The following is a 21,485-nucleotide window of genomic DNA, read 5'->3' as shown; positions in this document are numbered from 1 at the left end:
GTTTTAGTAAAGCATTGGCTTTCCGCTGGTTCTTGCCTTTTCAAACTCTTTCGCTCTTGATGCCCACTCGTTTTCGCGGTCTTTTTGCAGCTGGCGACGCAAGATCCTTCTCAGACGCTTTTCGTATCTGAAATTACCAGCGCCGCGGGAATACAGAATTACACGCGGATTTTTTTTCCGCAAATGCAAAGACAAACTTTTTCCGCTGCAATAGAACCGGGAGCGTTTCCCTTGCAGCGTCCCGGATCCACTTCGTGAAGGAATCCGCATCGCAAAACTTCTTCCTAGTGCGCAATTCAACATGAATGGATACACGTTGGTGGAAATTCCTTCTGCATTCTTCGTCTTCCAGACCTGCTTGCCGTTTTTCAGTTGAAGAGGAACTCCTCGGTTTCTCTTGTGGAACGGTATCGTGAAGCTGAGAAGAAATGGACAGTGGTCAGGATCGAAAGCGGCATTCCAAACAGGTTTCGAACATCCACATACGGAGTTTTTCTCATCAGAACGTGGTCGAGCTGAAGTTTAAGAGTCCTCAGTCCTTGCGCTCCTTTTCATGGGTTAAGAGAAGTGACCCCTGCCACGTGAGCTGATGGCGTCGATGGTTCCTCTTGAGCGTGGAAGTGACCCGTCCGTTCACGTAAGTCAACAAGACGGTAACCGTTATCGGTTCTGTGTTCCACAGGGTAGTACCATTTACCTAGCACATTGGATTGTTGTTCAAGTCTCATCTTCGCATATGCGTAACCTGCTGGCTAGGTGTCCTACAGATCAACGCTTTGATTTCATCTTAAAAAGCGCCTTGCTGTTCTCTTCAGCGGTCTCTGTAGGTGTGTGGGCGATGCAGTCCTATGATCCAGAGTTGCCATCGCCTGTGATCCCGCAGTCCCACAAAGGCGCGTCTTGACGATTTTGATCCAAATTAATCTAACAGGTTCTTGTTGTCGTTCCTTACAACAAGCCTTCTACCTTTTTTTCATCAGAATCGCCACAGTAGGTGTTGTAATCTCCGAGCTTGGTGACGGGCCGGTCTCTGATTCGTGTTTCCTGCAGTTAGCAGCAGAAACAGCACAAAGAGGTATCCCACAGGTTTAGACATGACCACTTATTGGAGTTCGGTCGACAATGTGGGGCAGTTCAAGCTTCTCGAAGCTGTAAAAGAGGATCCGGAGATCAACATCCGCAGTCTTGCGACGGGACTCGGGTGTAGCCACTTAACAGTCGTCAGTCGCCTCCAGGCCCTCGGCTACAGAAAAGTGCTGGCTCGATGGATGCCCACCTTGACGGATGGCACCCGGTTTACCCGGGTATCCATCTCTCAAGCTCTCCTTCTTCGCCCGCATCCAAAAGAGTTTCTTGAAGATCTTACTACCGGAGATGAGAGTTGGGTCCTCTACGAGTCTAACGCGCAGCTGCCTCGAGGAGAAGACCCACCGACGCAAGCCAAATAGGATCTCCACCAAAAGAAGTGTCTCCTTTGTTGCTTCTGTGATTCGAAGGAAATGCTCTTTTATGAGGTGCTCCCGCAAAGCCACATCGTCACCAGTTCCGTATATGCTAGTCGGCTCCAGAAGTTCGCAGCAGCCGTTCGAGAAAAACGCTTAGGCTGGGACACGGTGCCCCATCTCCCTATTCTCCCGACCTTGTCCCCTCAGACTACCACTTATTCCGGTTTTCAAGGCTTTCCTAGCTAAGAAAATCTTCACCAAGTTTGAAGAAGTCGAACGGGCGGTCAGCGATTGCTTCGACTTCCAGTCTCCCCAGTTCTACGAGAAAGGGATCGCTGACCTGCCCATTATGTGGGATACTGTTGTAATTAATAATGGTGATTATATTATCGATTAATTTTTATAACAGACTTTCTAACATATATATATATATATATACATATATAATATATATGTATATATACATATGTATAAATATATATATATATATATATAGTGAGTGACAACGAAGGTCACAGCTACCATCTTCCTGAGCACCCACCCAGTAGTCCACTTCAACAACATTCAACATTGCTTCCTTACTCTATGTTCTTTTATTTTGGTCCTTTCGACACAGTAGAGTTCCATTTCCTTTTTTTTTGCACAGCTCTGAAACATTTGATACCTCTTTTTTTTTTTCGGAACGTGGAGATGTAGGTGATTAGGGTTCTTTGGGAACTCTCCGATTCTGAAGGGGGTCGTATAACCAATGTATCAGTGCTCGCGGCTCTTTGTTGTATCTCTTTCTTATGATTCTAAAGTACAAAAAAAAATATTGATGCATTAATGTGCTATAGAGGCAGCCGAAATTGATTATGCGATTTTAGAAGGTTTAATTGAGAAAAAAAGTAAGCCTCGGACCCTTTCTTTAATTTCCAGAATTTTTTCTCACTCTACCATTATCTACAGAAGCATGATGTGATCTAGTCTCTATTGAACACCATTTCCCTCCACGTACCGTGGAGGCCAAATAGAAGTAGTGTACGGTCCGGGAGGGATATGCAACGACTTTCAAGAAATTCAAACTGTTGTTTTTGGACGGATTTCAGTTTTTAATTCCTTCTAAGACTGCATAAACAATGCCATCAAAGATATCAAAACAAAACAAAAACAAGTTATGATAGAAATCAAGTGTGAAAAACAACATTAAACAAGTCACGACAGTTGCTGTTCGTATTATTGGTAATTGGTAGAGAAGTTGATTATTTTTTTCGGTTTACTCGTTCACCAAGAGCTCTAGAAGCGTGTGGTATTCCTAGCAAAAATAACTGTTGGGTGAAAGAGCCAAGACCGTTGTATAACGAGGGGCGTCTTTTCTGTTTTGCGATTTTTTTCTCACATTCTCTGATGTTTGAAAGAAACGTTCGCCTCATGACTGTTTCCAGCTTCTCCTGTTGTTGGAAGCTGTTGTTTGGAAGTTGTTCACCCACTTTAAAATTCCGTTTCAGCGCAGAACGGCGCCATGTGGACTAATACTCAAGTAAGATAGATGCCTGTGCTGCGCAAGCACTACCGAATGCTTTGTTTCATTCGAAGCGTTTTTGGACAAATACACGATGTACCGCAACTAAAATGAACTCTAACAAAGAACAGCTATGTGAAAGTGGATCAACCATTGTGAAACGTTAGTGTCTTCTTTACAACCACTGTTAATTCCGTCTTCACCACTCACACCTTCCGGCTTCTGTGTTACTTCTTTAGCGCTAACGTTATTTAGCGTTGTCTACTTCACTTGTTTCTGTAAAGTCAAGTTCATGTGCTGTGCATGTGTTAACTACTAAATGCTAACGTCATCATCGATTTGACAAAGATAAGATTCCAGGTCAGATCATACAAACTGTTAGCTACTACTCAAGCAGCCGGTTTCATTCGTGTTGTCAATCGTTGAAGAAAGGAGGTTGACAACGTGATGAGGCATACGTGTGGTGGGAATAGACATCCGGTTGAGTACATAGGGGTGAAACGCAACACAGCAATTTTCATTGCCATATAATGGTTCACAACTGCACTTTACTTACTTCTTGACAAATTCACTTGGAGTCATTGCGCGGTACTACTGCATGGTTACTGACTTCCAAATGTGTAGGACCTCTACATCTTTGCTACTTCTCCCACCACAGACGCCTCCACCATGCAACTGCACTGGCAAAATGGTTTAGACGAGTCCCACTGCGGATCCGTCTAAACCATTCTTCTGTTTTCTGGCGCTGGCGCCCGATTCGACGCCATGGGACTCGTCCCACCTCATTTTGCAGCTCTGCGGCGCCAGCACACCTATGTAACACCGTTCGTCACGTCTCACCGCGTTCTGGAATTTCGTCACACACACAAACACGCACCACACTCTCACACCGCGCACCACTCATACGCACCATACACACAAACATGACAGAATAAGGTGGTTATTATATAGCATAAAATTTTGTGAGTTCTCGTTTCTGTCAGCAACTATTTCGCTTTTCCTTTTTAATGTTGTTGGGGAATGAGTTTGGTTTTATTGCCGTTTCGCTTAGGGTGCCCGCAGAGTTCAGTGCCGCGCGGGCGCGTGGTTTGCCGGCTCTGCGGTTTTAATGGTTATTGACTATTCACAGCCGTTCGCTCAACAACCACCAAAACCGCAGAGCCGCCCAACGGTGCTGAACTCTGCTGGCGGCCTTGCTGCTGAAACCAAAATAATCTTCCACTATAAGCCGATTTAGGTGCGCGTTGTGCTCGTTCCAATGTTTGGTCTTGAAACAGTGCGTATAGGAGGCTTGAATGTCAATATATCAATATAGTAAAGTCAAAACGACATGAAACACGGTACAGTTGCGTAAGCGGTTGCGCTCGAAGCGGTACAGTGGAGCGTAGCGGTTAGGTTCGGGTGGGTACCCCGCTGCCACCGTTCATTATTGCAGTTGGCAAATGGTCCCACCTAGATTCCAACAGCTCCCTCCACCGCGTGGAATCGACCGCAACTGCTTACGCAACTGTACCGGGGTTCATGTCGTTTTGACCCGATCATACATACATTGATAGTCTTTTCTTACAAATACTACAGTTTCCCATGCATCGTGCCTGATACTAGTAATTATCTTCCCTTCACTTCTCTCGCTTCTCAATTTTTATGTTTCTCTGTCTATCTATGTTTACCTCATTTTTGTTCAAAGCTTAAATGAAATCTAATCTGTTTTGCTACGCTTTTAAGTACAAAATTCGGCTCTATTCAGATTTCCCTTTGTAATTTTTGAGTTTGTTTTCCTGTTTGCAAATTGTATGTTTATTTGCAACTATTCTCGTGATTGATTATCTTCGTTTCAATTCAAAGAGCTTTTTTTCGAGTTATATCCATTGAAGGATCAATGCCACGTCGGCGCAACCCAGATGCACCTGCCGCTCCCAAAGCGCCGCGCGTTCGCAAGAAGAAAGGAGAAGCGGACACGGTAAAACAGGATTCGACTGTGTACGAACCTCTGATGCAGTCAAACGGCATCATGGTGGATGATACTGGCATGTACACACAAGACTTCAGCTTCGCCTTCAGCGCGCAGCCGACATTCACCGGGCCGGAGCAGGCGAACAGCCCCTACATGTTGCCTCCGCAGAGTAACACTCCGCAACCATCTATGATGTAGGATACGTTACGTTGGTCAAAGTTTGCTAATTTGACTTATACAGTCGATAAAACCCGTATTTCTATTGTTGCTTTTCTAAGATCACGACAACTTATATCATTTAAAACACTTTCTTTCTGAAAAGTTTGCTGTGGTCCGAAGAACTGGTAAGGTATTCGGAAAGCGCTGCTTCCTTCAAACTTTAGTCCATCCACACTTTTTGATTGCCTCACAACATTTCACAATAGTCACGTAGAACGACACTTTCTGGTAAGATTCTTTCGTCAATAAGACTGAAAATGAATATTTAGCGTTATTGAGGAACGCAAAAACCCCACTTTTATATTTGCATATATATATATATATATATATATATATATATATTTGGCAGGAGATGGGAAGTATTGACTTGAGGCTTTCCTAGTTCCATGACAAGCAAGATGCTATAGTTTTACTGCAAACTTATTTGCTGATTTACCAATATCGTAGAATATGCAACGGTTATTCCTTTACAAATCATTCGCTGCAGGTAGTATTAAGGGTTCTTCGTTGACAAACTTGTGACATTAATGTTTAGTTTTGATAATCTTTCAATTTAGCATTTCTATGTAAGAGCTTTGTTTTCAAAGGAAGGTTTGCAATAGGTTTGCTTTCCACAATTTCTGTGAAGGACAATGTACGAAGTCATTAAAATGATTGTATTATTTTTAAGTCTGAGGTGTGTGTTGACTTTTTTTCCAGAGCATTGTAGAAGAAGAGCGGAAGTGTCGCCCCCGGTCACAGTTATACATAAACCACACAACTCCTAATCAGAAACGCAGTCGAGTTATTAGAGTAACATAGTTTTCTTTCATTTCTTTCATCTTCTTTATTGTCACACGTAAGACGTTTTTCTCTTTCTTACAGAGTTCGCTCCTTCTTCATGCTGTGCTTTTGTGAGTGAATCTCCTCTTAATCTATTTTGCGTTTAGTTCTATTCGCAAATCGTTTCGCTCCATTCAACATACTTATTCGATCGTCTTGCGGTCGTGCCACTTCCGTTGTTCTGGTCTCAGATCCTCAATGTTCTACTGTGTCTGGTTTTTACACTAGAAAATTCCATTGATTTGTGTGCCCTTATCGATTATTCACTTATGTCAAGAGGGCTTATATCCCAAATCCTTCCAGTTATTATAAAAGAATCGACGCAAAATGCCGGCTCCGCTGACCTCTTGTGCTTGAGTTGAATTTGCTTGCCGTTAGTAATAGTGTGAAGGGGTAAAGAGTGCTTATCAAAATCAACATTGCAGAAAGAGTTTAAAAAACAGATAAAGTTGAAGTCAGGTAAATCTAGGGGCATTCCTACACAGAAAATCTCTTACAATGTGTTCCTCATCTTGCCATTTAGTGCCTTGAGCTTAACTTTTCACCACAGCATGCATATATGCAGTAGTCGGAGCCGGTGCTGCGCCCGCCCCTTCCCCTCACTTTGGGCCAAGTTATCCAGTTAACACGAAAAGAACGAGAATGAACAAAAAAGATGGAACAAATGAGATGTTGGGAAGATGTAATCCAATAGTGCAAAAGAAGGAATCAATATTTTGATGGAGTCATCTACCATTGCAGGAGGATTTGAAGTTAGAGCGTGCCTGTCACTGCTTGCGAAAATTCGCAATATAAATCTGATATCTTCACTCGGAGAAAACCGCTAGACAGCGAAGTGTGTCCGAAAATACACCAGAACGTAGCGAATTAAATAGCACACAATACATCCAATATGGTTTCGTGTCCACTGAGAAATTGCTGTCAAAGTTGAGCATGAAAAATTGAGTGTTTTCAGTTTTGTGCATAACTTCGTTGTGAGATAAACCGTTGATATTTGCTACAAAACCTTATTGAATTTGTCTTTTTTCACTTGACGAGTTAGGTGAAAAATGGGCGTAAAAGTGGAAACCGAAACGTTGAGATTTACGAGTTTTTGCTTCTTTTTCTACCTATTCGAAACAAGCGAGTAAGTGTTGCCCAAGAAAAGAATCCACTCACTCCACAAATTTCACTTTGTCGATAGGTTTTCACTTAAGCAAGTTATTTAGAAAAGACTTGTTCTCTCAGATGCAAGAAAAAAAACAGATTTTTTCGAAGTTGAAGCGCATTTTCACAACCTAATCAGGTATCCTCTAACTTACTTTTTTCTCTTAGTAAAGTAAGTTTACATATCATAGATCCTCTAAAACTAATGCTTAGGCCTTAGGGCCCCGAATAACTTGATTATTTACTTCGAGAAATAAGGACACCACTGAGTGGCCCCCCAACGACACTTTACTCCTGTTTTGTTGCTCGAAATGGTGATTGCACTTCTGCCAAAAAATGAGTTTTGTATTCTGTAACTCTTAACTAACTAAGCTAATTCCCCCTTAATCCTATCGTAGATTATGAACCCTTCTCTGAATAACCATTGGTAGAGCAAATTTTAATTGATTTAAATAGTTCAGTACTTTCCAAGTGTTCTTTTGTTGATGAACACTATGAAACAATCCTTTTGAGTTGTTTTTGTCCTTGACAACCTTATCCATACGGACGAACTACTTTTTTTTCCTAGAGACATATGACTTTTTTTTGTCATGCTAAATGATTGCAATAAAAGTACTGGTACCCTCTCCCGCACTTGGTGGACGACCCTCTTCACTTTGGAAGGGGTAGACAACCTTCAGATAGGAGGGTCCAGCTCCGAGATATCGCATCTATGACCGCACGCACGCAACAAAGCAACATAGAGTGATCTATGGGGAAATGATGGGTTGGTTAGGGCTAAGCTAATTGAACGACAACTTGAAATTCGTATGTGATGTTTATAATGCAGTGATACGACGAAATTTGCTTTTAAGAAAGTAGAGAAAACATGAAGGTGGTGAAGTGGTGGATGTTGAAACGTGAAATTCGCGGAAAATGAGGAAGAGATACCGGGATACTTCTTGGAAGTCTTACGAGTGTTAGAAAGTAATGCTGACTATTTACTCAAGAGAACAAGGAGTGCGACGTTATTATTTCCCCTTATGAAAAGTGGCAATCACCATCTAATGTAGGAGTCTCGCCTCAAAACTTCCGCATTTTGAGAAGATTTCGCTTTGAAGTTTCCAAATAGTCACTAGAGTAAGTATAAGTCGTATTAAAATTTTTAGACAGTAACAATTCAACACATTATATAGTTCTATCCGCATACATGGTGCGGAGAAAGTACTGATAGTTAAATCAACTTCTACTACAACGCCATAGATACAATTATTACAGTGATGTTTGTTGAGTAAGATTAACAAATAAGTAAAAATTGATACTCTATCGTTCATTTTCGATTCGGTCTCCTTTTGCCTTGATACACTCGCGGAGACGAAGGGGGAAGGCATCCACGTTGCGTTGCAGGTAGTCCGCATCGAGATTGCACTCTTTTCTTTTTATTGGGTTCCCTCAATCCTGGAGACTTGTAGATTTTGTAGCTTATGATGTTCAGCTTCTCATGGACGATAGTTCGAAGTGATCGTTCAGCAATTCCAATTTCTTTAGCCACCTGTCTCATTGACCGCTGCGGATTCCTCTGAATGCGTTTTTGGACCGCTATTTTATTGCTGTGCTTGAACAACCTATAGAACTTGAGTTCGTAGTCTCTTTTGTTAAACTCCTCGCAGTCATGCAAGGCGTAACACCCTTAGACTAATAGTCGGGCCAAAATGACATGACGTTCTTTGCAGTTACGTAAGTGGCTGCGCTCGAAGCGGTGCGGTGGAGCGTAGCAGTTAAAATTACTAGCACCATTTATCAATTCCATTCACGATGGTTCTACCTCGAATCTAGTCGCTAGCTCCACCGTGATGCGCAACTGCTTACGCAACTACAACCACCTTCGCGTCATTTTAAACAGACTATAACACGTATAATCGACGGTGAAAGCATTCAACTGGGTGAAGAGAAAGAGCTTGCGTTGCGGCCGCCTGGCGCATCAATTCCCTTGAACGCGTTTGGCGGCGAACGCATCTACAGTGAGCTGGAGGGATTGGATTTCATAGAAGCTGTTCTTTGATGGAAACAGTGCCTCCACTAAATTTTATATGATTGCACCATCACTTTTTATACGTTTGCGTCAGGTTGCCCGCAGAGTTCAGAACCGCGTGGGCCTGCGGTTTAGTAGCTCTGCGGTTTTGGTGGTTATTGGACGCACTGCTGTGAATAGTCAATAAACGCCAAAACCGCAGGGCCGCCAAACCGCGCGCTCGCGCGGCTCTGAACTCTGCGGGAAGCCTTAGAATGCGGATCTAACTTACTGATTGGCTGATGTCATCGCCTGACGCGATTACCCGCATCTTCGCCGAGGTGTGCCGTCCTTGAACTCAGCTCTGCCCAACCTTCTCGATCTTCTGCGAGAGCTTGCACAGAATCAATCCATTCGTTGCTATTCCATATTCTGCGAAACCTTACGTCTCGCCTGAACTGCCTATCCACGCCGAGTGTCTTCAGATCCTCTTTCACCACCTCAGTCGAGAACTTCCGTTTTCGGCCAGGTGGCTTCTTCCAGCTCGAACTCGACAAACTCCTCAGAACACGTTGAACAAGGTGATCTGCCGGTCTCTTTAATATATGACCAAACAAACGATGAAGATTTTCTGTAGCCACTTTCGATGACGGTGCAGGATGTTGATATTTTCCACGTGTCATCCGCCGGTACACAACATCGATTTCCGCGTAAAGCTGTTCATTGTGCTCTACGCTAGGCCAAAAGTAGCCAAGCAGCCGTATGAGCAGCTTCCTTTCCGTGCAATTAAGCCTTTCCACCACTGTAGACGGTGCTGCCCAAGTCTCCGATCCCTACATCATGAAAGGGCGAATTGCGGATAGGTAGACTCGCAGCTTGACTTCGTTGGTGATGAGGGTCGACCACAGGCATTTCGTTAAGGAGGTGAATGCGGAAACAGAATATTGCTGAATATTTTTCTGTTAGCCCCATTTCCGTTGTTCTTCAGCATACAGCCCAAGCTGTCGGTTATTGATTATCCGTCCACCCTGATTCCTGTTCGGGGTCTCGAAGAGATCCACGTCTGCTTGCATTTATCAGGGCGTAAACGTAATCCGTAGGCTGCAGCCAGCTTCGATACAAGGTTGACATGCTGAAGCTTCGTAGTGCTTTCCGCGAATATAACAGCATCGCCGGCGTACTCGAGACTAGTCAAAGGACACCCTGGTGGTGCTCGAATGGTGTTGTATATTTGGGTGGTGGTAGAACTGCAGCAGTTGTTCGTTGATTCATGTCATTAAGCAAGCGAACGAAATTTCCCGGTACTCCGTCGGCGCGGAGTGCGTCGAAAAGACGCTCTCGATGAGGAGAGTCAAAAGCGGCTTCAAGGTCCAGAAAGGCTAATTGCATTGGCTTCGAGTACTGCTGCCAGGTTTCGATCACTCCCCTGACGATGAACACCTGGTAAATCGTAGATCGGCCAGGACGAAAGCCAGCTTGCTCGTCGCGCGTTGTTTCTTCGCGATGTTTAATGAGTCGGTCTAGGGCTCCAATACCTTGTACGTAACACGCAGCAAAGAGATTCCTGGATAATTCCTGGGGTCCGTGACGGATAACTTGAATCCCAGACGGAGGAAGACATTTCATTTCCGCGCTAATCCCGTCGTCTCCTCCAGATTTTCCATCTCTCATCTTTTGGATACAGATCCGAACCTCCGACTCAGTCGGTAGTATGTCGTTAACTGCATATGTCGGGCTATAAACGTGCCCGAGTTCAGGAGCTGAGGCGCTTGCCGGTTCAGCAAGGTCTTGAAGTGATCCCTCCAAATTGGAAGGGTTGCTTCATCTACAGCCTTTCCACTAGCAGTGTTGAGTGATGGAGAACATCTGTTCATTTTGGGGCTATCCTGCTTTAACAAAGCATAAGCTTTCCGCGGGTTGTTGTCCTTCCACGTGTTTTCAAACTCCTTCGCTCTCGACGCCCACTCGTTATCGCGGTCTTGTTGCAGTTGACGACGCAAAGTGCTTCTAAGACGCTTTTCCTGGTTGAAATCACCAGTGCTGCGGGCGACACATACAGAATCGTACGTGGATCTTGTCTCCGTAGATGCAAAACCAAACTTCTTCCGCGGCATTTGAACCGGGAGGGTTTTCTTTCCAGCATCCAGGATGCACTTCGTAAAGGAATTCTCATCGCAATTCTTCCTGGTCCGTACTCCAACATGAATAGACACATGTTGGCGGAAATTTGTTCTGCATTCTTCGTCTTTCAGACCTGACATGTTGATTTTCCGTTGTTATGGAACCATATCTTAAGGCTTAGAAGAACTGGACAGTGGTCAGAGTCGAACGCGACTCTGACCACTGTCCAGTTCTTCTAAGCCAGTTCTTCTAAGCGACGTCCCAAACAGCTCTAGATTTCTGGATATCAGACTGGGGAGTGCGGATCAACTACATCAAACAGCATTTGCGGAATGAAAAGGCTTCCGAATATCTCATCACAAGGTTGTATGCTCACTCTAGTGCTGAATGGAATAATTTTGCAGTGTGAATGTTCACTGTGGTTTGGGTGCGTGTAAAGAGGGTCTCGGCGGAATTTCCAGCATGCCCCGGTCATGCCTCGTCAGGGCAATTAGCGATGGTGCGTGTCCTAAAGAGATTCACTTTCGTTGGCACCTAAATAACTGACTCTGCTTACCTACCGCTAATGATACGCTGCGTCACCGGCTAGGATATAATTCACTATATGTTGAATTGTTCCGGAGAATCAGACACATTCACTGCAATTTTGTAACGTGAGGTGATCTCAGTTTAGTAATCGTACCAGAAACAAGAGAAATCCTCGTGAAGTTTGAGTTAGGGATGTATCTAATAGCTTTAAATTACGTGCATAAAAATTTTCGCTAAAACGGAACTTTCCAGCTCTCAAAAGTAATGAGACTTAACGTTATCCTGTAACTCCCAAGCTTTTTTGTAGCTTAACTTATTTCTGGACAGAGGAACCTTCTGTGTCTCTGACTTCCGGGAACTTACAGGAAGAAAAAGAGTTCAAATTTGGTAAGATTTCTAGACTTTCTGAAGGTGATATAAAGACAAACCCACTGCCTTTCTTTATTAGAACACCATACGAAATCTACTTCTATCTAACGCTATTATTCTTTGACTTATTCGGTCATTTCGACAGCTCACACCACTATTCTTTACATATTTCCTTGTAACTGCGCAGTTTTCTGTGTCTCTGTGGTAGGAAGGACATCTTTGGCGGTTGTCTGCGTCTTCATGAACGACTGGAGCGTGACCTCGTCGAGATATGTTCGCGTATCCGCCGGCATATCCACTGGGCACCTTATGTCTCGGAGGCGTTCGCGGAAAATCCGCCGGGACCCTCTTTACCGTTCCCCTTGTGGTTTTTGGTAACACTGCATTGGGGCATTCATTAGCGTCTTTGGACTTCGTCTTATCATACACCGAACTTCTCAACGGTGCTTTTCGATATTTTTTTCCTCCATAAGTTTAGTTATGAACCTTGTGCTCTGACCATTTTGCTGAGAGTCCCTACTCCACGGCATTTTCAACCATTGTATTTTTACTATCCCCATCTTTGAACGATGTTCACCAGAGTGATACATTTTGTCATTGCCTCAACGGCTTCCTAATCCTAACTGAGGTTTATGAGGATAAGGACTTAATCTGGGATTTCTTGAGGTTTTTTTTTTCTTTGTAGAACGAAGAGGCATTAGTTTTTCAATGCTGTACAAATTGAATACAATCGTTGGTGGTCCAAAATGGAGTGCTTTAGTTTCAGGATGCGGCAGATGGGCCCTCCTTCGCAAACGAGCGCACAATTACCTGCTCCCACGCAAACTCAAGCCGTGAACGCAGTCCCAAGTCCACTGGAATTTCGCATCCATGAAATGAATCGCCGGCTGTACATATTCAACTCATCAGGAGTGAGTTTTATTATTATTGCCATATATGTAATGGATGGAAATGTCTTGTCACATACGAGAATGTTATATCTTTTTATTACAGAATCTTAAAGAAAAATTGTTCATCACTTTATACACAGAAGCATAAGTGCGATAGGGGGGAGCCAGACTTTCCTCAGGTGAAGCTGGTTCCTTCGTCTACCGTCCAAAAGTGAAGGGGGTTTTATCGCCTATCGTCCAAAAATGAAGGGGGTTGGAGCACCAGCTCCGACTATTTCATCTATGCATAGAAGAGATTTGCCCACATTTGGTTCCTTTAAAAGTTCTTTGTGACATTGTAAAACAACCACGTGTGACGCGTTTCTTCAGGTATCATTCACTATTGAGATCCATAGATTGTTCTTAAACGCTATTTTTTCAACCAGTCTTGTAACTTAGTTCTTTTTTTCCTTTGTAACACCACATAAGGTTGTTTACCATTAAAAATGTGGAAACAAGTTTTGTCTAAAGCATAAGAAGGGATAAAGTGTCCAATCCTTGAAGTAACAGAAAGTATCCAGTTATAAAGCGTTAATCAATCCACTTGGGATGCATCACTGCGTTCACTTCAATTCAGAATCGTTTGAGGTTCACGGACACGTGTCTGGCCCAAACAGTGGCTTGCAGGGAATAGCCGATATATCAAGTCAGTGTTTTTATCCTCCCAGATAGGTCTGGTACCCATTTATCGACTCCGGAGGGGTGAGAAGCTTGGATGACATTAGGGCGATTCCAACCGCCGATCGATCGGGCAGACACAGCGGAACCTCTTACTGACCGCGCTAGCATCGCCTTCTTGTTTAAAGAGATTGCACTAAACCATACAAATAGGTATATGGAATATTAAGAATTTAGATGGTTCTACGGTGAAACTCATCTGCTATGGGTAATGCTGCTATAGGCCATCACTTGTTTAATACGAGCAGTCGCACTAGAGATAAGCAGTTTTTGACCGCATGCAAATGGCTTGTGAGCGCTTTGCTTGGCAATTTGCCAAAAATTGCCAGTGTAGTTGTCGGCAGCAGATTGATATTGGCCGCATTTTATTTTGTTTTCATTCTTTTTGCTTTTGTATCTAGTTTTTTCTTCTTTTGTGGTCCTTTTTTGTGGTTTTGTTATTTTTGGTGTATTTGTTTTTGTGATAGAGGTCTACTTTGCATATGTACTTTTTAAAGTCACTATATTGCTTTTGTCCATGTTTTCTTCTGGAATTTGATCCAAAATTGTATTTATTTTCATGTTAATGTTTCTTTTGCAATGCAGGGAAGGCTAAGAAACGAAAAGGAACACTAAGATAAAATAAATACAATTTTGAATCAAATTTGAGATTGATTTCACATGAAAAGCAATACAATAACTTGCGAACAATACAGATACAATGTAGATATCTTCAACGAAAAAAGAAACATAACAAAAATAAGAAAAAAAGAGACATAAAAGACGAAAAATCTGAGAAAATAAGCGAAAAGAACGAAAACAAACAAAGAATTGCGGCCAATATCGATCCGCTGGCGGCTAAATTTTGGCAAATTGCCAAGCAAGCCCGACCGTTTGTGAGCGGTCAAAAACCGTGTTGCTCGAGTACGACCGCTCGTCCAACTACACTGTGCTTCATATCGTTTTGACCCGAATATTTTAGACTCACAAACGGATAAGCGTCTTTTTTTTTTACCAGTGCTTTCGCACTGGGAAGTATGAAGGCGTGCAGCCTAATGAGTTCCTCCATTGATTGAAAAAAGCAGAATACAGAATGAAAGCAATTTGGATCTACTGTAGCATAGAGAGCAGATCAGTTCGGCGCAAATTTCCACGGACACTCAAGAATACATAACACTTTTGTAGTCTAGCACGTCATCAGTGTGACGCTATCCAGACCAATATGTCTCTCCTATTGCAAACGATAGTATGATATTTGTGATGCGAAAGACAATAATTACAACAGAAAATCTGTCCACTTGAACTCTTACAAAAATACTTTGGTATATATCTTATATACTGAGGAAATGAGAACATTTGTGAACAACAGATGTTCTAGACGAGTATCACTTGTTTGGGATGTTTTGCGTTGGCTACTTATTTTTTACCTTTTGTGAAATAAATTATTATTTTTCTACCTTTGTGAAACAAACAAAACAAAGAAACAAAACGTTCTGAAGCTAGGTACGCCTTTTTCTTGTAGGCTGAGGTAAAAGCTATGGTTCTAGAAACTTCTGATCAGTGGGGGGGGGGGGGGGGGTCGTTAGGCACCCGCAGCCGATTATCTGCAGCCGAATAAGTGCCTGCAGAAGAAGCTGTTGGTAGGCCAGAGCAGGCATATGTTAGTCCACCTGTGATCACTAAGCCACGCCCATCCATCACCACATCACTGAGGTCAGGTGCCGTGTTTGTATTGCAATTAAGTGATCGAGTTGACTTCTAGGAGGTTTCAAGAAAAGGTACCAACGCAGCAAGTGAAAAAAGACGTAGAAAATGAAATTGCTAAAAATGAAGAAAGAATGTAGATGATTTGTAAAAGAAAAAAAAAACAACATGAGAAAATATAAATGAAGCTGAAAATTGAAAACGTTCCAAAATGAAAGTTAAAAGGTGTAGAAACGAGAACCTGGTTTTTGAAAGATGTAGATTTGTGATTGAAAAAACTATATAGACGATTTAAATGTATATTTGTATTTACACAGACTCTTCAATCCATGTAAGATACTGCAGTAGTTTGTAAAAGTTTCAATTTGTTTGTTCTACGTAAATAAAACAGTATTATTTTCTATTTCTGGGATTTTGTGTGCAATCGTTCGATGTGTCTCTATACGTAAGCGATCGATACTCCGTACAGAAGCAACACGAGAGATAACGTGCTACCGCCTTACATGTTTCGCACCTCATTAGGCGATGAGGGCCGAAGATGGACGATGTGATGGGCGGGGCGTAAGGCGAACGCAGCGCAATGCTCTGCTGACGCTATTAACTGCTGCGCAGAGCAATTAACGATAGCCGTTTCCAGTCGTTTCCCGTTTTAGGATAGGTTGTCGCGGAGGCTGCAGGTACCTAACAATACGCACTCCTGGTCAGTGGTATGTAAAGACCCTTCGTGTCTGTTGTGCCATCATTCTAATGCAAATGGATCGATGTCATCTCCGTCATGTCATCTTCTACGAATGGAACAACGCCATACTGCACCTTGGGCACCCTCCAACATTAAAAAGATGTTGGAGGAGTGGCGCATTACCCACATCTCCGTTAGTAACTGGTTCTGCTGTTTCAACCAGGGAAACTTATCTTTCGCTGGCTTGCCACACTGCACATCAGCGTATCAACATTGACGACACGGACGATGGGTGCATAAATGGACGTTGCTGAGCGCAACATCAAAGTTCACCTACATGCTCTAGACCAGCGGAAAGCTCTGTCGGGATGAGTATCCCGCGCGCTGACTGGGAGCAATCGCTCATGTTGGGTGAGCTTCAAGCTATGGGTTGGGAGATGGTCTCCCACTCACAGTATTCCCCAGGCCTCGCTCCATTAGACTATCATTTGTTCCGGGCCCTTAAACATTCCTTGAACAAAAACTGTTCTATTGTTTCACTGACCGCAAATCCGCTGTTGAGTTGTTTCTTGAGTTTCAGGCATTACCTCACGAATCTGGCGTGGAATGGATTTTCGTAGGAGTTTACCTCTATCGGGTCATAAATTATGAATACAGGCGTGGTTACGGTCGTCTCTCTCTGCATCACTGTAAACTGACGTCTTCGGAATGCGGTTCCTTACATCGTTCTCTGTTGCAACGCTCCACCCTTGCGCTCCGCCCCGTCTGCGATTCGTCGAATGAAATGGATTGTCCATCGGGGCGTCCGAGTGGATTCTCGGCGAATCGCAGGCGGGGGCTGAGCGCAAGGCTGGCGCGTTGCAATAGAGAACGTGGTAGGAAATAGCGTTCCGAAGCCGTCTGTTTACAGTGATGCAGGGAGAGATGAGCGCACCCACCCCATTCATAATCTGCGACCCGATAGGTATACTTCAACGAAAATTCATACAACGCTAGATTCGTAGGGTGATGTGTATGCATCTGTAAGAAAAATAAGTAGCCAACTTAATAAGTATGTCGATATCGTTAACGCTATTAAAGAGATGGAATGCTTTATGAAAATATTACTACATCTTCGGAATGGTGTTTATCCTAAGGAATGTCAACTAAATTGGGTTGCAAAGACCAGGAAAGAGAAATGCGGCGACATTTTGGAGATTAGAGATTGTAGATCTGAGATCTATAGCATGAATTTCCTAAGCATGTGATCTAATTAATCTACAGGTAGGGTTTCATATGTTCTTCCTTATAATCCTAATCGTAATCGTGCAGTACTTGATGTGTTTGCATGTTGCTGAAATAGGGCTAAAAATTTCGGCCTGTCTCCCAATAATGTTTTAATAGCAATGGTAAGGTTTAACGGTATTGCGTTATATGCTGTTTTGCTCAAAGCTGCTTTCTCTCAAATCGAATCCCATTCATGAAGTAAGAAAAACCTGGCAAAATGTCTTACGAATGTAGAAAATTCGTTTTATCGGACAAGAAAAACCCATAAGACAGTATGTGCCAAGGATGCGTTGATGCATGGCAGTGTGCATTCATGACAGTATCGCAAACTTCTTGTCAGAGTAAAGTGAAGAGCAGAGATGTCAAATTCGAATTCTCGTTGCCGGCTTCCCTCGGTATTGAGCACCACTTCAGGGCCCTTCTAATGTCTTTTTAGTCCACCTATTGTCAACTCTTTCCATGAAGTGACTGGTCCATCTATAGTTTGCTTTCGATATCACCTTGATCACCTTGACTCCCGTTGATCTTCGAACTGGTCGAGCGGGCGCCAGCAATTCTTCCATTTGTCCCGATCGCGCGCCAGAGTAGCCTAGTGGTTCCTCCTCTCGCGTGGGACACGAAGAGCATTATATTTTTCTTTGAAGGACTTCGTGAAGAAATCTGACCATCGGGTCGGCAGTCTTCCTGTATTGCACTTAATATCGCAGGGAACCCAGTCGCTCACGGCTCTGGTCCAACGGTTGTCGCTAAAGCGCATCACGTGTCTTATTTTGGTATACTTGGCAAACGCGGCGGCGTCTCTAATCCTCGATCGCTGACGTAGGAGAGAACTTCGAAGCTTGTCTCTAACTTGTGTGAAGCGGGATACTCCTAGCATCCCTCTCTCAATTATCGGGTTCAATGACACTCATCGCATTTTCTGCTTGCGAAATACCCAGGTTTCCGAAGTATAGGTCAAAGCAGGAAATACGGTAGTGTTGGAAAGGTGAGCACGGAGCAGGGTGTTCTTGGTCTTCTTGACTACATCCTCGATGCTCTTATACGCTCCCCAAGCCGCTCGTCTCTTCCTGGTCGGGGGTCCGGCCGTTCATCATGTTCAATTTCCGACCCAGATAAACATAGGTGGTGCATTCGGATGTGTTCGTTCCATTGAGCGTGAATGAGGGATCCGAGACCCATCCATTGCGCATGAACATTGTCTTTTGGAGACTCAGCTGAAGACCGATGCATCCACATGTTTCTTCGAATTCGGTCAGCATTCGTTCCGCTTGGCTGATGCTAGGTGTTATCAGAACGATGTCATCAGCAAAGCGCAAATGGTGTAGCTGCCGACCATCAACCTTCACTCCCATGTCGTCCCATTCCAACTTTCGCATTGCGTTCGAGGGTGGCTGTGAATATTTTCGGTGAGATTGTATCACCCTGTCGGACCCCTCTTCACGTCAATGATGATATTCTTGTAGAATGGTGAAACTCTTATCGTGAAGTTACTGTACCACTCTCGAAGTACTTTCATGTACTGAGTAGGGACGCCTTGCTTGCTCAAGACTTCCATGACCGCTTCCGTCTCAACTAAGTCGAAAGCCTTCTTCAATTCGATGAAGGTGAGACGGAGCGGCATCTTGTACTCTCGTGATACCTCGATGAGTTTCGAAACAGTGTGAATGTGGTCAATCGTGCTGAATCCTTTTCGAAACCCTGCTTGCTCGCATGGCTGTCCTTCATCCAAGACTTTTTCAATCCTATTAAGGATCACTCTTGTAAAGAGCTTGTAGATGATGGACAGTAAGCAGATTGGGCGATAGTTGCCGATGTCATGTGGATCTTCCTTTTTATACAACAACACGGTCTTGCTGGTCTTCGACTGTTTAAGAACCTTGCATTCCGACAGATAACGTGTAAATCGCCATGGTGTTGATGAGTGCTGGCGGAAGGTTCTTCAGGTGTTCTGGTCTTATTCTGTTGGGACCGAGTGCCGTTCGATTTCTTACCGACATGATAGCATGTCGTATTTCGGACGGGAGAACCTCTGGAATGACTTGTCCATCTTCCCTCAGGTGGTGAGGAGGCAAGTGGACATGGCTGTCGAAGAGATCAAAGTAGAAGTCGTAGATGATTTTCTCCATCCCCCTTCTCGATGCAATAGTTGTTCCCTTCGGGTTCTGGAGAGCAGTCATCCTCGTCTTGCGACTGGCGAAGTCTGGACGGGCATAGCGGATGCTTTTCCCCGCCTCTGCAGCTTCAGCCAGCATTTCTGCTCTTCTCTCTTTAAGGGCTTCCTTTATCGCCTCTCTGCAAAGCCTTGCGAGCTCGGACGTGAGTTCTTGGTTCCCTGCGGCTCGTGCTGCTCCACGCTGGCGTATCAGCTCAAGAGTTTCCGGAGACAGGCGTCCCTTGGTGGTTTTAAAACTCTCAGCCTTCTTCGCGCAGTCGTGAAGGTGTTCAACAAGTCGGTCATATTCCTCGTCGTCCTTGTCCAGTGCGGAATCTTCCCAAAAGCCTGCTAGCGTAGCGAAGAGATCCCAATTAATGGCAGTTCTAGGATTTCGCTCTCTGGTCTTGGCAGCTTTCTCTTCTCTCCTTGTGAAGGAAAATCTTCCTCGAAGGAGGCGATGGTGCGATCCCGTATAGAACTTTGGCACAACAGCGACGTCCGTCAGGCAGTACCTTTTATTGACGATGATGTGGTTTATTTCATTACGGTACCCTCCACCGGGTGATTCCCACGTCCAACGTAGAGAAGAGGGCTTCTGGTATTGCGAGTTCCCATGGATGGTCTTAGTCATCATGATGAACTCGGAGAGCCTCTTCCCTTAGTTTTTCCATTGTAGGCCGTGGGTCCCGATGTGAAGTTCCTCACGCGTTCATCTTGGGCCAACTTTGGCGTTGAAATCGCCATTTATGTCCTTGTAGAAGGCATGATCTTCTCGGTAGAACTTCTCCAGGTCCATATAGAAAGCTTCTACTTCTTCTTCTTCGTGGCTTGATGTTGGAGCGTAAGCGACGAAGATAGTCAAAGCTGGTGTTGGACCACATCTTCTCATCCGCAGACGTCCAATTCGAGTCGTAAGCCGTTCGAAAGAGTCGATGTTTGCGATAAAAATCAATACGATTAGGCTATAGTTGCCGATGTCATGTGGATCTCCTTTCTTATTCAACCACACGGCCTCGCTGGTCTTCCACTGTTTAGGAATCTTGCATTCCGACAGATATCGTGTGAAGAGCCTCGCCAGAGTGTTGATGAATACTGGCGGGAGGTTCTTCAGGTGTTCTGGTCTTATTCTGTTTAGACTGGGTACCATACGATTTCCTACCGACATGATAGCATGATAGCAACCGAGCGCCGATATTCATTTCGCATTTACACGATCAACCTGTGGCATTGGATATATAAAGTGTACTGGGAGCTTATTGTGACCGCAGAAGCGATGTTTTGTATGGCTGCTTTCATGGCAATACAAGATATTTTTGCTCTCCACTTGTCATCCACCACATCGACGTCCACTTAAAGATCTTAATTCCAGTATACCCTAGGCCAAAGGTAGCCAGGGAGGCGTGTACGCACCTTCATTCACTGCAGTCAACTTTTGCCATGACCGCAAACTGTTCTGCCCAAGTATTCGATCCGTACATCATGATTGATGGAATGGCAGATTAGTAGACTCGCAGCTTAACTTCGTGGGCAATGACCGAGCACAAACGTTCGGGGCCAAAAGCGTTGGAATTTTCCCAACAGGCGTCTTGAGTGTAAACTGGAGCAGGAAAGCTTTGTGAACGGTCACACTTGTCTTTGAAATAAGATCATACAATATTTGAATAAACGATTGAGGAAGTGACTTTGTATTGAGTTCTAAAGTATCGTAGGAAGCAGACTTTATTTCCTTTATATCATCCTTCGATACTCCTCTATGACCAGCTCAATATAGTGAAGATCCGCCTATTTATTGAGATAGCTATTGAGCCGTTTAACTTGCATAGTTATATTGGCGAAAGTTACCCAGATGTTGGCGAAAGGTGTTGTTTTCCAGTACACTGCCAAAACTTAACATAACCCAAATAGTTTTTGCTCCTATCTTTGGATTTTTCCGAACTAGCTTTAGAGAACATCAGTACACTTATTGAGGTAAAGATCTGCAGTTACGGGTTCTCCTTGAA

The 21,485-nt window shown here is 43.9% G+C and overlaps 10 protein-coding genes across 11 annotated transcripts; 3 read left to right on the top strand and 7 right to left on the bottom strand.

The window, feature by feature from the left end:
* Positions 1–368: 368 nt before the first annotated feature.
* Positions 369–728, bottom strand: RB195_024872 (uncharacterized protein; the record flags this gene model as incomplete). Its single annotated transcript, XM_064212794.1, has 2 exons — positions 369–515; positions 573–728. 2 exons carry the CDS (start codon positions 726–728, stop codon positions 369–371), a joined length of 303 nt encoding a protein of 100 aa, XP_064068675.1.
* Positions 729–1,094: 366 nt separating this feature from the next.
* On the top strand, positions 1,095–1,448 carry RB195_024871 (uncharacterized protein; the record flags this gene model as incomplete). Its single annotated transcript, XM_064212793.1, has 1 exon — positions 1,095–1,448. One exon carries the CDS (start codon positions 1,095–1,097, stop codon positions 1,446–1,448), a length of 354 nt encoding a protein of 117 aa, XP_064068674.1.
* A 3,377-nt stretch (positions 1,449–4,825) lies between these two features.
* Positions 4,826–5,098, top strand: RB195_024870 (uncharacterized protein; the record flags this gene model as incomplete). Its single annotated transcript, XM_064212792.1, has 1 exon — positions 4,826–5,098. One exon carries the CDS (start codon positions 4,826–4,828, stop codon positions 5,096–5,098), a length of 273 nt encoding a protein of 90 aa, XP_064068673.1.
* A 4,284-nt stretch (positions 5,099–9,382) lies between these two features.
* On the bottom strand, positions 9,383–9,760 carry RB195_024869 (uncharacterized protein; the record flags this gene model as incomplete). The annotated part of the gene is made up of 1 exon (XM_064212791.1): positions 9,383–9,760. One exon carries the CDS (start codon positions 9,758–9,760, stop codon positions 9,383–9,385), a length of 378 nt encoding a protein of 125 aa, XP_064068672.1.
* Positions 9,761–10,268: 508 nt separating this feature from the next.
* On the bottom strand, positions 10,269–10,703 carry RB195_024868 (uncharacterized protein; the record flags this gene model as incomplete). Its single annotated transcript, XM_064212790.1, has 1 exon — positions 10,269–10,703. The coding sequence occupies one exon, from the start codon at positions 10,701–10,703 to the stop codon at positions 10,269–10,271; it is 435 nt and encodes a 144-aa protein (XP_064068671.1).
* Positions 10,704–10,744: 41 nt separating this feature from the next.
* On the bottom strand, positions 10,745–11,338 carry RB195_024867 (uncharacterized protein; the record flags this gene model as incomplete). The annotated part of the gene is made up of 1 exon (XM_064212789.1): positions 10,745–11,338. One exon carries the CDS (start codon positions 11,336–11,338, stop codon positions 10,745–10,747), a length of 594 nt encoding a protein of 197 aa, XP_064068670.1.
* A 192-nt stretch (positions 11,339–11,530) lies between these two features.
* Positions 11,531–13,133, top strand: RB195_024866 (uncharacterized protein; the record flags this gene model as incomplete). The annotated part of the gene is made up of 3 exons (XM_064212788.1): positions 11,531–11,625; positions 12,862–13,006; positions 13,089–13,133. 3 exons carry the CDS (start codon positions 11,531–11,533, stop codon positions 13,131–13,133), a joined length of 285 nt encoding a protein of 94 aa, XP_064068669.1.
* Positions 13,134–18,367: 5,234 nt separating this feature from the next.
* Positions 18,368–18,706, bottom strand: RB195_024865 (uncharacterized protein; the record flags this gene model as incomplete). Its single annotated transcript, XM_064212787.1, has 1 exon — positions 18,368–18,706. The coding sequence occupies one exon, from the start codon at positions 18,704–18,706 to the stop codon at positions 18,368–18,370; it is 339 nt and encodes a 112-aa protein (XP_064068668.1).
* Positions 18,707–18,747: 41 nt separating this feature from the next.
* On the bottom strand, positions 18,748–20,119 carry RB195_024864 (uncharacterized protein; the record flags this gene model as incomplete). The annotated part of the gene is made up of 2 exons (XM_064212786.1): positions 18,748–19,254; positions 19,322–20,119. The coding sequence occupies 2 exons, from the start codon at positions 20,117–20,119 to the stop codon at positions 18,748–18,750; spliced, it is 1,305 nt and encodes a 434-aa protein (XP_064068667.1).
* A 75-nt stretch (positions 20,120–20,194) lies between these two features.
* RB195_024863 (uncharacterized protein) lies at positions 20,195–20,650 on the bottom strand (the record flags this gene model as incomplete). Of its 2 annotated transcripts, none has more annotated exons than XM_064212785.1 (1): positions 20,195–20,650. In XM_064212785.1, one exon carries the CDS (start codon positions 20,648–20,650, stop codon positions 20,195–20,197), a length of 456 nt encoding a protein of 151 aa, XP_064068665.1. The 2 variants fall into 2 exon arrangements, with proteins under 2 accessions (XP_064068665.1, XP_064068666.1); XM_064212784.1 differs by having other exon boundaries at positions 20,195–20,632.
* Positions 20,651–21,485: the final 835 nt, after the last annotated feature.

The sequence above is a fragment of the Necator americanus genome, chromosome X (assembly GCF_031761385.1).
Source record: "Necator americanus strain Aroian chromosome X, whole genome shotgun sequence".
NCBI lineage: Eukaryota > Metazoa > Nematoda > Chromadorea > Rhabditida > Ancylostomatidae > Necator > Necator americanus.
The sequence above is the reverse complement of the archived record's forward strand: the minus strand, read 5'-3'. Positions and strand labels throughout refer to the sequence as shown.